Source organism: Odocoileus virginianus, chromosome 20 (genome assembly GCF_023699985.2).
Source record: "Odocoileus virginianus isolate 20LAN1187 ecotype Illinois chromosome 20, Ovbor_1.2, whole genome shotgun sequence".
NCBI classification, from domain to species: Eukaryota; Metazoa; Chordata; class Mammalia; order Artiodactyla; family Cervidae; genus Odocoileus; species Odocoileus virginianus.
The window spans coordinates 14,146,582-14,161,792 of record NC_069693.1 but is presented as its reverse complement, the minus strand read 5'-3'; the positions used below and the strand labels follow the sequence as shown (position 1 = coordinate 14,161,792).

The 15,211-nt window shown below is 43.7% G+C and overlaps 1 protein-coding gene across 5 annotated transcripts in view; it reads left to right on the top strand.

Moving 5' to 3' along the window:
• Positions 1-12,603, top strand: part of ZNF383 (zinc finger protein 383) — a 38,164-nt gene extending 25,561 nt beyond the window's left edge. Inside the window, exons 2-7 of one of the 5 annotated variants that reach the window (XM_070451826.1) lie at positions 3,147-3,385; positions 3,653-3,711; positions 7,341-7,467; positions 8,596-8,691; positions 10,389-11,186; positions 12,393-12,603. In XM_070451826.1, coding sequence (XP_070307927.1) covers positions 3,337-3,385; positions 3,653-3,711; positions 7,341-7,467; positions 8,596-8,691; positions 10,389-11,186; positions 12,393-12,439 — 1,176 coding nt within the window. In that variant the 5' untranslated portion in view covers positions 3,147-3,336 and the 3' untranslated portion in view covers positions 12,440-12,603. Of the gene's footprint in view, positions 1-3,146; positions 3,386-3,652; positions 3,712-7,340; positions 7,468-8,595; positions 8,692-10,388; positions 12,118-12,392 lie in introns of those variants that run through there. The other 4 variants (XM_070451825.1, XM_020870318.2, XM_020870319.2 and 1 more) reach the window with 4 other exon arrangements.
• Positions 12,604-15,211: the final 2,608 nt, after the last annotated feature.

The following is a 15,211-nucleotide window of genomic DNA, read 5'->3' as shown; positions in this document are numbered from 1 at the left end:
AGGTCCGGTAGTCGCTGGGTCTGAGGGGCGACGCAGGGAGCATCTTGGTTTTGTTGAAATAGGGGTGAATGGCTGCGACGATGGTCCCGAGGTTGGTGGCCTGCAGGCATCCATGGGTTGAAGGGCTGGAGGGCAGGGTTCCTTGCATTTGTGGGACAGCCTTTGCCGGGCATTTTGGTTGGCGAGGCAGCTGGGGCTTTGCAACCCCAGGTTGGTGGGGAAGGGACGGTGAGGCAGGGTCCAGGGCTTTGGGAGTGTTGACTGGAAAAAAAAAAACGGACAACCTAAAAGTTTATGTTTTATCTGGTGGCCTTTCTCAGATGGCTGTGAGGGACTGCTCTGAAGAGGTAAGGAGGAGCCAGGATTATAGGGGTTTTGCGAGAAAACCCAGTAGTTAGAACAAGAAACGATTACTGTTAATTAGAAAAAAACGGACAGCTAAAGTTAATGAACTACGCGATTTTCTTTGTATGACGAAGTGCAGGAGTCTGGGCTCCCTGAAGTCATTCCTTTGATATGCACCTCAACTATCTAGGGTAAATGTGCCTGTCTCCGGCTTGATTCTGCTCAGGGTGCACAGTTGGGGCTGGCTGCAGTGGCTGCTGACTAGCTGGCCACAACATCCTTTGTTTACTGATCTGGCAGGCGGCATTCTTAGTGCAGAGGGGCCGCTCATGGGGCTGTAAGTTCTTAGGTGTTTATGAGGGCAGCTAGATGTTTGGAGCCCTGGAGAGGAGTTAGGAAGTGCCCCTTGGTTTGAGATGTAGTAGGGGTCAATAAAGTGTTAGTCGCTTGTCGTGTTCGACTTGTGCCACCCCGTGTACTGTAGTCCACTAGGCTCCTCTGTCCATGGAATTCTCCAGGCAAGAATACTGGAGTGGGTAGCCATTCCCTTTTCCAGGGGATCTTTCCGACCCAGGGATCAAACCTGGGTCTCCTGTGTTCCTGGTAGATTCGTACTGTCTAAGCCAACAGGGAAGTCGTGAGGTTTGATGTTTATGGTGACAATATGTTCTGGTGTCTCTTATTTTGGAGATAACTTGGACTTTGAGGAGGGGGGCAAAATCTTGTATCCCCACTTTTGTTGTAGGTGCTCCTGTGAAACCACCTTCATTTCTTACTCACTAGGCTTTTATTTTTTTAACACTTCTTTTTAAAAAAATTTATTTTAATTTGGCTGTGCTGGGTCTTAGTTGCTACACACATGATCTTAGATCTTCCTTGTGTCATGCGAGATCTTTAGTTGCGTCATCAGAGCTCTTAGTTGTGGCATATGGGATCTAGTTCCCTGATCAGGGCTCAAACCCTGGCCCCCTGCATTGAGAGCACAGAGTCTTAGCCGCTGGACCACCAGGGAAGTCCCTCAGTGGGCTTTTTCTATAAGTGAGCCTAGGGATCAGAGGGATGGGCAGATTGTCTTGGACACCAGGATGGGCTCTTCTCCAGCCAGGCCCTCTATGGATTGCCAAAGGCTTGTTGCCACTTTGCGTCTGAGAAACTCCTGAGCTCAAAGTGGTCAGCAGCTTCTCTAAGCTCCCAGATGCTTTGGAGTTAAATGACCTTCCCCTGGGTACTTGCCTCTGGGGTAGCGAAGCCAGGAAGGTCACACCTATGGTCACTTCCATGTGTATGCGTGCTTCGTCAATCAGTCATTTCCGATTCTTTGCGACTCTATGGACTGTAGCCCACCAGGCTCCTCAGTCCATGGGATTCTTCAGGCAAGAATACTGGAAATGCTCTGGTCATGCTCTCCTCCAGGAGATTGTCTCAACCCAAGGATCAAACCTACGTCTCCTGTGTCTCCTGCATTGCAGGCAGATTGTTTACCCACCGAGTCACTGGGGAAGCTCTCAGTCACCTCCCAGTTTTCTGCAAAAGAGGATTCTCCACACTCTTGACCAGTGAGGGCCAAAGGGGAGTTGTGTGTCCTTTCTTGTCTCAGTAGAAGTTACAGTTCCAGGTGTAAAAGGTGGAGGTATCCCGGTTGTGAGTTTGGTATCACACATGACATGTGAGTCACAGGCCTGGCTATATCTCTGCAAAGCCCTTCTAAGTACAGACACATGATAAACTACATGTATTTAAAGTGTTCAATTGTATATATTTTGACATTTTAATACACTCATGAAACCATCATCTCAGTCAAGATGACCAATATATCTTATCACCTCCTAAAGTTTCCTTGTTCACTTTCATAACCCTGCTTCCTGACCCTACCTGCCCCCTCCATTTGATGGACACAGTCAAATTGCTCTCCTCCAGAAGACTGTACCTACTTACACTCTAACAGCATAAAAGACTGATCATTTTCCCACAGCCTCTCTGATGATAAGGTTTTCAGATTTTGAAACATTTACTGATCTGGTAGCAAAAAAAAAGAGAAATTCAAGAATTTCACAAGTTCATCTTTTGAGAATTATAGATCTGTATCCCAAAGGGCTTCTCTGGTGCCTCACATGGTAAAAAATCTGCCTGCAATGCAGGAAACCCTGGTTCTATCCCTGGGTTGGGAAGATTCTCTGAGAAGAAGAGGGCAACCCACTCCAGTATTTTTATCTGGGAATTCCCATGGACAGAGGAGCCTGGCGGACTGCAGTCCATGGGATTTTGACAAGTCAGACACAACTGAGCAACTAACATCCCAAAGTGGGGCTTCCCAGGTGGTGCCGCGGTAAAGAATCCGCCTGCCAATGCAGGAGATGCAGGAGACACTGGTTTGATCCTTGGGTCAGAAAGATCCCCTGAGGGAGAAAACGGCAACCCACTCCAGTATTATTGCCTGGAGAATTCCATGGACAGAAGAGTCTGGTGGGCTATATAGTTCATAGTGTCACAAAGAGTCGGACATGACTGAGTGACAGCATGCACGCATGCATCCCACAGTGGGAAGTTTTCAGGAAATCTTCACAGAGGTGGCAGCATTTGCTGCCCTGTGACTGGATCAACCTGTGAAGCTACAGTCCTGAGAAAGTCAGAGCTGGGTACCCCTGGGAAGTAGGGGCATGCCTTGTACACAGTGGATGCTTAGTAAATGTTTATCACCTTAACTATGCTTTAGTTCATTAACAGCGCCCTCACTTAAATAGAGAAGTCCAGGCCCTAGCCTGAAGTCTGGGCTGCTGGGACATTTCCTCTCCTGCCTACAGGAACAAAACAGCTACCTGAGCATGAAGGCCGCAGGAGGCCCCCCACATGCAGGAGTTCCGTCTTTCGTGGAGACAACACCTCCTGAAACTCCCTCTGGATGTTCCAGGTGGAGCTTGGAGAGGCTGAAGAGAGATTCCCCCAGCAGAGCCACTGGGCTGCGGGGATTCCCTTCCTAACAGGGCGGGCAGGATGTGGGACCCCGTTGAAGCTGGAGTGACCTCAGAGGCTAAGGAGAAAGGTGAGAGTTAAATCACTGCTGAAGCACATAGTAGGTATTCAGTGAGTGTTTGGGGGGCTGGGGAGAAAGTATCAGGTTTGAAAGGCTGTCTGTGAAAGTACAAAGAGGAAAAATCTTTCTAAGCAAGGGTGTGTCAGGTAATGGTAAATGAGGACCAGTGTCACCAACTGAATATAACATGCCCCCTTCTCCCTTCTTGGTAACTAAGATACTGGTCTGTTTCAGTGAGCCAAGTTCATTTTTCACTGCTTTTTTCTTTTTACCCAGCACTGCCTTCTGAAGACTCTGTCCTTCTTCAGGAAGAGGAGGAAATGCCCAGATTACAGGTAAATTAGAGTCTGCCTTCTCTCCCTGAAAATATCACCCACACACCTCATTTTGGGGTGTTGGGGAAGGAGAGCAATACAACATGTATATTGTGCTGGCTCTGGGCTAGACATATGTTACTGCAGTTTCTCAAAATGTCTGAGCATTGCTGGTAGGAGTGTAAAATAGTATAATATACTTTGGAAAACAGTTTTAGAGTTTCTTATATAATTAAGCACACACTTACCATTGACCCAGAAATCCCACGGTATTTACCCAGAGGAAATGAAAATATATGTCCCACTCAAAAATCTGTATGTGACAAAAAAAAGAAAAAATCTGTATGTGACTAGGGGCTTCCCTGGTGGCTCAGTGGTAAAGAATCCGCCTGCCAATGCAGGAGACACAGCTTCGATCCCTCGTCTGGGAAGATCCTATGTGCTGCGGAGCAGCCAAGGCTGTGTGCCACAACTTGTGAGCCTGTGCTCTAGAGCCTGGGAACTGCAACTTTTGAGCCTGCTAAAGCCCATGAGCCCTGGAGCCTGTGCTCTGCAACAAGAAAAGCCTCCACAATGAGAGGTCTGCGCACTGCAACTAGACAAGAGCCTATGTGCAGCAACGAAGACCCAGCACAGCCGAAAATAAATAAAATTATATTAAAAAAAAACTGTATGTGACTATTAGCAACTTTGTTTATAATAGCCCCAAACCAGAAATGACCGTCAACTGATAAGTAGATAAACAAAATGTCTTAATCCATATAATTAAGAACTACTCCATTGAAAAACAAAAAAGAACAAACTGCTGATACATGTAACAACTTGAATAAATATCGAAAGCATTAGGCTGAGAAAGACAAGCCAGCTATGAAATGAAAGATATGCCAGATAAAATATAAAGTAAAAGATAAGCCAGATATGTGCTGTGTGCTTCTGAGACAGGGTGGGACCTGGGGCCCTTTGCTCCAGTGCTGCAAGGCTTACACCTGGACAGATGTCTCCTTGAGCAACAAAATGCTAAGAAAATAGACTAAAAATAACTGCAATAACTGTGCATACACAGTTGGGGCAAATTCTGGACAAAAGATATAAAAAGGGCAAAAAACCCCAACTGCCAGCTCTGAAGAGCTCGGAGCAAAACCAGGGTGTTGGGAGTGAAAGCAGGTCTTACACACGCCCCTTGCACACAGCACCAACAAAGGGCTAGACAGAACACCTGAGCCATTTCTCCTGCCCAACCACTGGACACCCCTACTCTCATCCTGTATAAGGAACCAGCTCGGGGGAGCCAGTGAGCGAGCCAGGGAAGCCTTTACTTGCTTTTGTTCTCCTCTGCTGCTGCAGGGAGCCCACTAAGGCCTTGCCTGAACTTCTTGTCTAGCCTCTTGTCATTTTCTGTTGATTGGGAAAGGCCAAGAATCCCAGTCAGTATCAATTCCATTTATATGAAATTCTAGAACAGGCTAGATTAATCTACAGTGACAGCAGATCATTGGTTGTTGAGAGCAGGGAGTCAGGGCAGGGAATCAATTAGGAGCAAATGACACAAGGGAACTTTCTGGAGTGATGGAAATGATCTATGTCATGATTGGTATGTGAGTTACTCAGGGGTATTCTTTTGTCAAAACTCATCAACCGGTATAGTTAGGGTTCATGTTGGTTCACTGGATATTTAACCTAAATGAGAAACAATTTGTGAACAGAAACAACATAAAAAACAGCTCACCTCTCAAAAAAAAAAAAAAAGTCTGTATGGTATACAGGAGATAACTATTTCAGAGAAGAAGGCAGTTCAAAGAAGGATTTCTGGGTTTTCTACCCAGAATCACCTGTTTTTTTGTGCTTCAGCTTTGCGCAAAGGACCATGTAGTTCGGCTTGATACTCTGCTTGCCCCCATGTGCTCCCATCATCCCCACTTTGTGAGTTAATAGCCCTTTGCAAATCCTCTTTTCCTTATTCTTTATTTGGCAGGCTTAACATTTAGGCCAGAAATGGACCAGAGACCAGGCTGCTGCGGTGTGATACCCTTCTGTTGTCTGATCCTTGCACCATCCTTGATTGCCCCTCATAGCCATTCTGTGTCTTCTCTTTATGCTCTGAACAAACCCCTCTCTAGGAAAGAACCCCTACTTCCCCATAATGATAGCCACTATTCTGACTTTTCATACGATTTTGAACTTTTTAAATAGAAGCTGGATACATACAGTACTCTTCTGTGCCTGTCTTTTCTGAATATTTGTTGTGAGATCGATCTATGTCATTTCATGTATATACAGTTTATTTTCGTTTCTTGTAGAGCAGTAATTTCCAAAGCTTTTTGGTATCAGGACCCCTTTACACTTTTGAAAGTGGCTTTTGTTATGTGGGTTATCAATATTACCAGATCAGAAGCTCAAACTAACAAAACTTGAAAGTATTTGTTAATCCATTAAAAAATTAATCCATTATAGTTAATATCACATTAAAAAAAAACCCTTATCTTCCAAACAAAAAAAAATTTTAAGAATGGAAATGTTTTATATTTTTGCTTACATCTTTAATGTCTGCCTTAATAGAAAACAGCTGTAATCTTATATCTGCTTCCTCAGTTTCTTTGTTGCACATCATGTAGCCTCTGAAAAATTCTTCTCTTTAACTGTAAGAGAATGATAGTGGATAAGCCCAATAATGTCTTAGAATTATTATTGAAAATAATATTAACTGTACAGACACACTTGAAAGGAGCTTGGAGATCTTCATGGGTCCCTGAACCACACTTTGGGAACTGCTACTGAATATTAATCCTTCATGCGACTGTACCAAGAGTTTGTATATCTTTCTACTGTGGATGTGTGAATGGGAATTCAGAGTCCAAAATAAACGTTGTTAGTATATAATCATCAGAGGGAGGTTTCCTAGATAACATGTCTCGTTAACCAGAGTCCTTATTTTAGATCTTTGACTTCCTCCTTCCCACACGACTGTCTGCTCCCTTTTCTTGCCAGCTGGAACTGCCCACTTTCCTCTATTCACATTTTAACCATCCCACAAGGCTAGTACCTGGCTTTCTCCAGAATACCTGCCCTCATGGCCCCAGTCTACCCTAGATTCTCTCTCCAGACCCTTCCCTGACTAAATCTCAAAATTGAGATTTGTTGTGTGTATAGCACCTCTGGAATTATATAGTCTTTCATGTACTCTGGTTGAAGTTGACTCTTCTTACCAGAGAAACTTTAAGGGCTGAAGAATTTTGTTTTTTCTTTTTGTTAAATCTGCCTCTTTTATCTTTTCCATGTTCTATATTAGCAGTCCCCAATCTTTTTGGCACCAGAGACCTGTTTCATGGAAGACAGTTCTTCCATGGACTTGTGTGGGGTGGGGGTGGGGGATGACTTTAAGATGGCTTGAGCAACGTTACATTTATTGTACTTTATTTCTGTTATTATTACATCAGCTCCACCTCAGATAATCAGGCATTAGATCCCAGAGGTTGGGGACCCCTATTCTACATAATACAAACAGATGCATGGTTGTGTGCCTAAGTGAGTCTGATTCAGGACCCTGGAGACTGCCAGGACCACATATAGATGTCAGAATTCATTGGTGCTCGTCAGCTGCATTCCTCTGTGGGAATGGGTATACCTGAGGATAACCACGTTTGTTCTTTTAGGAGCTAGTGACATTCAAGGATGTGGCTGTCGACTTTACCGAGGAGGAGTGGGAGCATCTGGACCCTTCTCAGAGGCACCTGTACCGAGAAGTGATGTTGGAGAACTTTGGGAATCTCATCTCCTTGGGTGAGAATCACATCTTCCAGAACCCACCTGATCTCCTGCTCCTGCTGGTTCAGTTGTATGGAGTAAATCCTGAGGGGATTTGCATTTAGAGGTCCACATATTCCTGATCCCTTATGGTAGTGGGTATCAGATTTGAGAAAGCATAAAGATACCTGAGATGAAGGCAAGAGATGCCAGTTCCTATCCAAATTAAAGGAGACTAAAGAGATAAGACAGGGCTTCCCTGGTGGCTCAGGTGGTAAAGAATCTGCCTGCAGTGCAGGAGACCTGGGTTCGATGCCTGGGTATCGAATTTGGGCACAGAATCATTACTGCCTGTTCAACCCACTGAGAATTATTACTGTTGTATATTGTAAATAGGGCTTCCCACGTGGCACTAGTGGTGAAGAGCCCACCTGCCAATGCAGGATATGTAAGAGATGCAGGTTTGATTGCTGGGTTGGGAAAATCTCCTGGAGGAGGGCATAATCCCATGGATAGAGGAGCTTGACGGGCTATGGTTCCATAGGATCACAAAGAGTTGGACACAACTGAAGCAACTCAGCACACACAGAAATTGCAAGTAGGCCTCTTTGCTGAGGCTCCCTGGAACTCCTAGAACAATTTGTTTTGAGAAGCAAAATATGTATTTATTTATTTGTGTCTTTTTGTGTATATATATTTATATATGTATGTGTGTTTGTGTGTGTGTATATATATATGTGGGATTTCCAGGTGGCTCAGTGGTAAAGAATCCGCCAGCCAGTGCAGGAGCCACAAGAGATTCAGGTTCAGTCCCTGGGTAAGGAAAATCCTCGGAGAAGGGCATGACACCCCGCTCCAGTATTCTCCCTGGGAAAATCCCATGGAGAGAGGAGCCTGGTAGGCTACAGCCCATGAGGTCACAAAGAGTTGGCCATGTCTGAGCCACTGAGTTTGCATGCCTGTGTGTGTGTGTGTGTGTGTGTGTGTGTGTGTGTGTGTATAAAATACACATAAATATAAAATGTGGTTTTGATGCCTAACAGTTTTATTCACCTTTCCCAATGTTTTATTCACCTTTTATGAATACCAGAAGATAAGATTTGACTTGTGGGAGGGTCCTTGTCCATACCACATTGCCCTAATCAATGTGTCTTTCCCCTCAAGCAGGGCATCTGCTGTCTGAACCAGAAATGATTTTCCATTTTGAACAAGAAGATGATGTATGGATGGAAGAAACAATATCAAGAAGTTCCTATTCAGGTGAGTACCAGTCAGCCAGGAGAAAATGCCTTTAATAATTCTATGAATCCACGAAGGGGTGGGTAGCAATTTTAAAAATATGTATTATTTGACTTTTTATGCCAATAATTTAATTGAAAATATTAAATATTTACTTGATTGGAGGTAAAACAAATATATATGTGTATATATTTATATATGTATGTGTGTATGTATGTATGTATATGCATGTGTATATATATATATATATATATTTTTTTTTAAGCATTAAATGCCTAAACTCCTGAAATGCCTTTGGAACCAACCTTACCATCTTATTGGTTCCTCATTATAACTTTTGACAGAGACTTCCCTGGTGGTCCAGTGGCTAAGACTTTGTGCTCTCAATGCAGGGGGGCCCAGGTTTAGTCCCTGCTTGGGGAATTAGATCCCACATGCCACAACTAGGAGTTCACATGCCATAACTAAGACCTGATGCAAATAAATAAATATATTAACAAAATACTTTTGACAGATGTTCACTCCATATTTGTATGAAAGTTCTATTTTTAACTTTTTGATAACTATGCTTTGACAGCATTAACCCCTTTGTAGCTCATGGAATTTGACTTGGTGTTTCTAGTAACATTTAGTTTCCTTAACTAAGGAAAAACTCTAACAAACCTAGACAGTGTATTAAAAAGCAAAGATATCACTTTGCCGACAAAGATCCCTATAGTCAAAGCTATGGTTTTTCCAGTAGTCAGGTATGGATGTAAGAGTTGGACCATTAAGAAGGCTGAGTGCTGAAGAATTGATGCTTTCTAATTGTGCTGGAGAAGACTCTTGAAAGTCCCTTGGACAGCAGGGAGATCAATCAGTTCTAAAAGAAATCAACCCTGAATATTCATGGGAAGGATGATGGTGAAGCTGAAGCTCCAATACTTTGGCCACCTGATGCGAAGAGCTGACTCATTAGAAAAGACCCTGAGGCTGGGAAAGATTGAGGGCAAGAGGAGAAGGGGGTGACAGAGGATGAAATGGTTGGATGGCTCAGTGTACATGAGTTTGAGCAAACTGTGGGAGATGGTGAAGGACAGGGAAGCCTGGCATACTGCCAGTCATGGAGTCACAAAGAGCTGGACCCAACTTAGTGACTGAACAGCACCTACTAAGGAAAAGGTTCCCAATGATCTTCCCCTTACCCTTGAAGCATAAATGGAAGATGTAAAGTAGGAAAGATAGAGACCAGCAGCAGCACTTATTTATTCAGTGAAGTTTCTTTGCCTGACCACTACTGCCTGAGAGTGTTCAAGAGCACCGTGCAGCCTTAGACAAAACCACTGCTCACTTTCTTTTTTTTTCTTAATATATATATATTTTATTTGTTACCTATTTATTGGCTGTGTGGTATCTTTGTTGCTATACACGGGCTTTCTCTAGCTGTGGCAGGTGAGGGCTACTCTCTAGTTGTGGTGTATCAGCTTCTCACTGCAATTGCTTCTCTTGTTGCAGAGCCCAGGCTCTAGCCATGCAGGCCAGGAGGTGCAGCTTGCCAGCTCTAGAGTATGGGCTCAGTAGTTGTGGTGCAAGGGATTAGTTGCTCTGCGGCATGTGGGATCTTCCCAGACCAGGAATCAAACCCATGTTCCCTACACTGCAGGGTGAATTCTTAACCACTGGACCACCAGGGAAGCCCCCCCCTGCTCACTTTCATCATCTAATTTCCTTTGTCCTAGAAGTCAGGGATGAGAATGATGGGATCCTGTCTTGGCCAGTATCTCCAGGAGAAAAACTCTATAACTGTCCCCAGCATGGCCAAGACTTCAGCCAGCTCAGAAACCTAATTCACCAGCGAACCCATATTGGAGAGAAGCCTCCATATGCCGGGTGTGGAAAAGCCTTCAGTGAAAGGACAGCGCAACTTAACCTTCCTGTGCTGCTCCCAGAAGACGAGCCATACGGATGCATGGAGTATTCCGGAGTTTTCCACTCAGGATCTGCTCTGAGAAGGCACAAGAAGGAGCACATGGGAAAGAAACCTCACACGTGTGAGGAATGTGGGAAGGACTTCAGCCGGAGCTCCAACTTGTCCATCCATCGGCGAGTGCACACAGGCGAGAAGCCCTATAGATGCAGTGTGTGCGGGAAGGACTTCAGCCGCAGCTCCAACCTCTCCATCCACCAGCGCATCCACACAGGTGAGAAACCCTTCAGCTGCCATGTGTGTGGCAAGGACTTCAGCCGCAGGGCAGCCCTGCAGATCCACCAGAGTGTCCACACGGGAAGGAAGCCCCATGCCTGTGACGTATGCGACAGGCGCTTCACCTCGCGCTCTGCGCTGGCTCGACACCAGCAGGGCCATGCAGGAGACAAGGCCTATCTGTGCGACACATGCGGCCGGGGCTTCAGCCAGAGAGCCAACCTCTACCTGCACCAGCGTGTTCACACGGGAGAGAGGCCGTTCCGGTGCGAGGCCTGTGGGAAGTGCTTCAGCTGGAGCAAGGACCTGGGTATCCACCGGAGGGTCCACACGGGTGAGCGGCCCTACAGATGTGCGGCTTGTGGCAGGGACTTCAGGCATCACTCAGCCCTCAAGAGGCACCAGAGGGTGCACACAGGGGAGAAGCCCTACCCCTGTGCCATATGTGGGAAGGGCTTTAGTCAGAGAGTCCACCTGCAGATGCACCAGAAGGTGCACTGACGGCAGAGGCTTCCAGGATTGGGCTCTGCACATGCAGGTGTCTTCCATGGACAGGGCCAGTGCCAGGGCATAGGTGCCAAGGTGCACAACATGGATCAGGCTTAATGATGGCATTTGTTAGTATTTATACTGAAAAGAAGGGGCTTCCCAGGTGGCTCAGTGGTAACAAATCTGCCTGCCAGTGCAGGAGATACTGAAAGACTCAGGTTCGTTCCCTGGGTTGGGAAGATCCCCTGGAGTAGGCAATGGCAACCCACTCCAGTATTCTTGCCTGGACAATCCCATGGACAGAGGAGCCTGGCAGGCTACGACTCGTTAGAGTCGGACACGACTGAGTGACTGAGCATGCTCGCATATATAAAAGAGGACACATCAGCAGCACTTAGATAGACGGAGAAATATTGAAAGAACACTTCCAGTCCTCCCAGAAGATCTCTGTGCTCCTTTCCACTCACTGGCCCACAAAGGGAATCACTATCCTGACTTCTAAAACTATAGATTGATTTTGCAAGTTCTAGAATGTCATATAATTGAAAGTGCACAATATGTAATCTTTCATATAGGACTTGATTCACTCAGTGTTTGCATCCATGTTGTTGCATGTATTTAGAAGTTCATTTATATTATTACCAAGTAGTATTCCATTATATGAATGAACCAGAGTTTGTCTATTCACCTGTTGATGGACATTTACATTTGAACTATTTCTAGGTTTTCCAGGTTTTGATTGTTATGAATAAAGCTGCTGTGAGCATTTGGGTACATATCATTGTGTGGACATAAACTTTAATTCCTCCTGGGTATATACTTAGGAATAGAATTGATGGGTATTTTAAAACTTTTAAAAGACTGGGCTTAGAAAATTTCAAACAAATACAGAAATTGTGAACAGTAGCAAATACTCATGTCCCCATCATCTAGCTTCAGTAATCAAGTCATGATGAATTTTGTTTCCTCTCTTCCATCCTGAAGTAGTTTAATTTATTTTTTTATAAATATTTATTTTTATTTATTTATTTGTACTGTTTCTTCATTGTAGCATGTGGGATCTTGTTAATAGTTGGCATGTGGGATCCAGTTCCCTGACCATGGATTGAACCCAGGCCCCCTGCATTGGGAATGTGGAGTCTTCACCACTGAACCACCGGGGAAGTCCCCCTGAAGTAGTTTAAAAGCAAACCCTACACCAGGATATTTTGTCATCTTTATATCTTCAAAAAATAAAGACTTATTTAAATTTTTTTTCCAAAGACTCACTCTATGTAAAACTTTTTTTTTTAATTAAGGTAAAATTCAAATAAGAAAAAATTCACCATTTTAACCATTTCAAAGTATATTATTCAATAATTTTTAATACATTCACAGGGTTGTATAACCATCACCACTATCTGATTCCAAAATATTTTCATCAGGCCAAAAAGAAACCTGGTTACTATTAAGCAGTCATTCTTCATTCTCCCCTTCTCTCAGCATCTGGCAACCACTAATCTACTTTCTGTTTCTATAGATTTGCCTCTTCTGGACATTTCCTATAAAAGGAATCAGACAATATGTGCCCTTTTATGTCTTGGTTTCTTTCACTTAGAATAATGTTTTCAAGGTTCATTTATGTTGCAACATATATTACTACTTCATTCCTTTTTATGGCAAAACAATATTTCATTGTATGAATATACAATATTTTAAGATCTATTCTTTTTTTCATTTTACTTGACTGCACTGGGTCTTAGTTGTGGCACTCAGGATCTTCAGTCTTCCTTGTAGCATGTGGGATCTTTAGTTGTGGCATGCAATATCTTTAGGAGAAAACCACTTCATGTTGTATAATGTTCATTTTTTGTTTTTGATAATCGTACTATGGTTATTTCTGATGCTAACATTTAGGGAAAGATGCCAACACACAGAAACTCTCTGTACTATTTTTGCAACATCCAGGGTACCTTGTAGTAAAAACTTGAATACTGGACTTCCCTGATGGACCAGTGGTTAAGAATCCACCTGCCAATGCAGGGGACATGGGTTCACTTCCTGGTCTGGGAGGATTCCACAGGCTGTGGGACAACTAACTAAGACTGTGTGCCACAGCTAGAGCCCTCACGCTAGAGCCCATGCCCTGCAACAAGAGAAGCTATCACAACGAGAAGCCTGCACACCACAACTAGAGAGTAGCTCCTGCTCACCACAACTAGAGAAAGCCTGCATGCAGCAGCAAAGACCCAACACAGCCAAAAGATGAATAAAGATTCTATAAAAAAAATTTTTTAATTGGTTACTTATAGAACCAAGGGGTAGAGGTAACAAAGCAAATAGGGCAGACTGTTTTAGCCTAATTACACAGAGATGTGAGAGGTTATTACTTCTTTAAAAACGGTCAACAAAATAACTTGGAAATAAAAAATGATATCACTGAGATAAAAACAGTATAGTAAGTGGGCTGGATGGAGCAGTAAACAGTTTAAGTTGAACTTGTTGAACAAGAAGATAAATCTGAGGAATCTGCCAGATACAGTAGAAATGGCAAGTATGAAACAGCAGCTGAAGGTCATGGAGGAATCTGAAGATCTACTGTATTCTCATCTCACAGAAGTTCTAGAAGAAAAGAACAGCCAACAAGAAGGGGAGGAAAACATAGTCTGTTCTTCACATTGCAGACAAATGGTCCAAGGGGCCACGAACAGTCCTGAGTGTCATGTGTTGGCAGCTGTGGTAGAAATGGACACCCTCGTGGGTGGCTTCTGGGATAGGATGTTTACAGACAGTCTCAGTGCCCATTAAAAGTTGAAACTCACAGGCTCTTTGGTGAGTATTTCCAACCTAGAACTATAGTCACACATCACATAAATGAACAAAGGTAAACATTTTAAAAATGCTCAGTACAGCATTGCAATGAAAACAAAGCATTGAAATTAAATATCCACCAGTACAGGAATGTATAGATAATGGCTTGTTTTTACTATGAAACAGTATGAGGTTTAAAACAAAACCAGAAATATCTGTAATATTTTTGTGTATCAAGATGGGAAAATTCCCAAGAGATAATGTTAACTAATCAAACCAGGTATAAAACTGTATGTATAATTTATGTACACAAAATAAAACTACCTAGTCTATAAATGTAAGATCATTAACAGTTCAGTTGAGTTGCTCATTAAGTAAGATCATTAACAGTTCAGTTGAGTTGCTCAGTCATGTCCAACTCTTTGTGACCCCATGGACTTCAGCGTGCCAGGCTTCCCTGTCTATCACCAACTCCCAGAGAGAGCCTACTCAAGCTCATGTTCATTGCGTCAGTAATGCCATCCAAACATCTCATTCTCTATCGTCCCATTCTCCTGCCTTCAATCTTGCCCAGCATCAGGGTCTTTCCCAATGAGTCAGTTCTTTGCATCAGGTGGCCAAAGTATGGGAGTTTTAGCTTCAGCATCTGTTCTTCCAATGAATATTCAGGACTGATTTCCTTTAGGATGGGGTGGTTGGATCTCCTTGCAGTCCAAGGGACTCTCAAGAGTCTTCTCCAACACCACAGTTCAAAAGCATCAATTCTTCGGGGCTCATCTTTCTTTATAGTCCAACTCTCATGTCCATACATGACTACTGGAAAAACCATAGCTTTGACTAGATGGACCTTTGTTGGCAAAGTAATGTCTCTGCTTTTTAATACGCCATCTAGGTTGGTTATAGCTTTTCTTCCAAGGAGAAAGCGTCTTTTAATTTCATGGCTGCAGTCACCATCTGCAGTGATTTTGGAGCCCCCCAAAATAAAGTCTGTCACTGTTTCCATTGTTTCCCCATCTATTTGCCATGAAGTGATGGGACCAGAGGCCATGATCTTAGTTTTCTGAATGTTGAGTTTTAAGC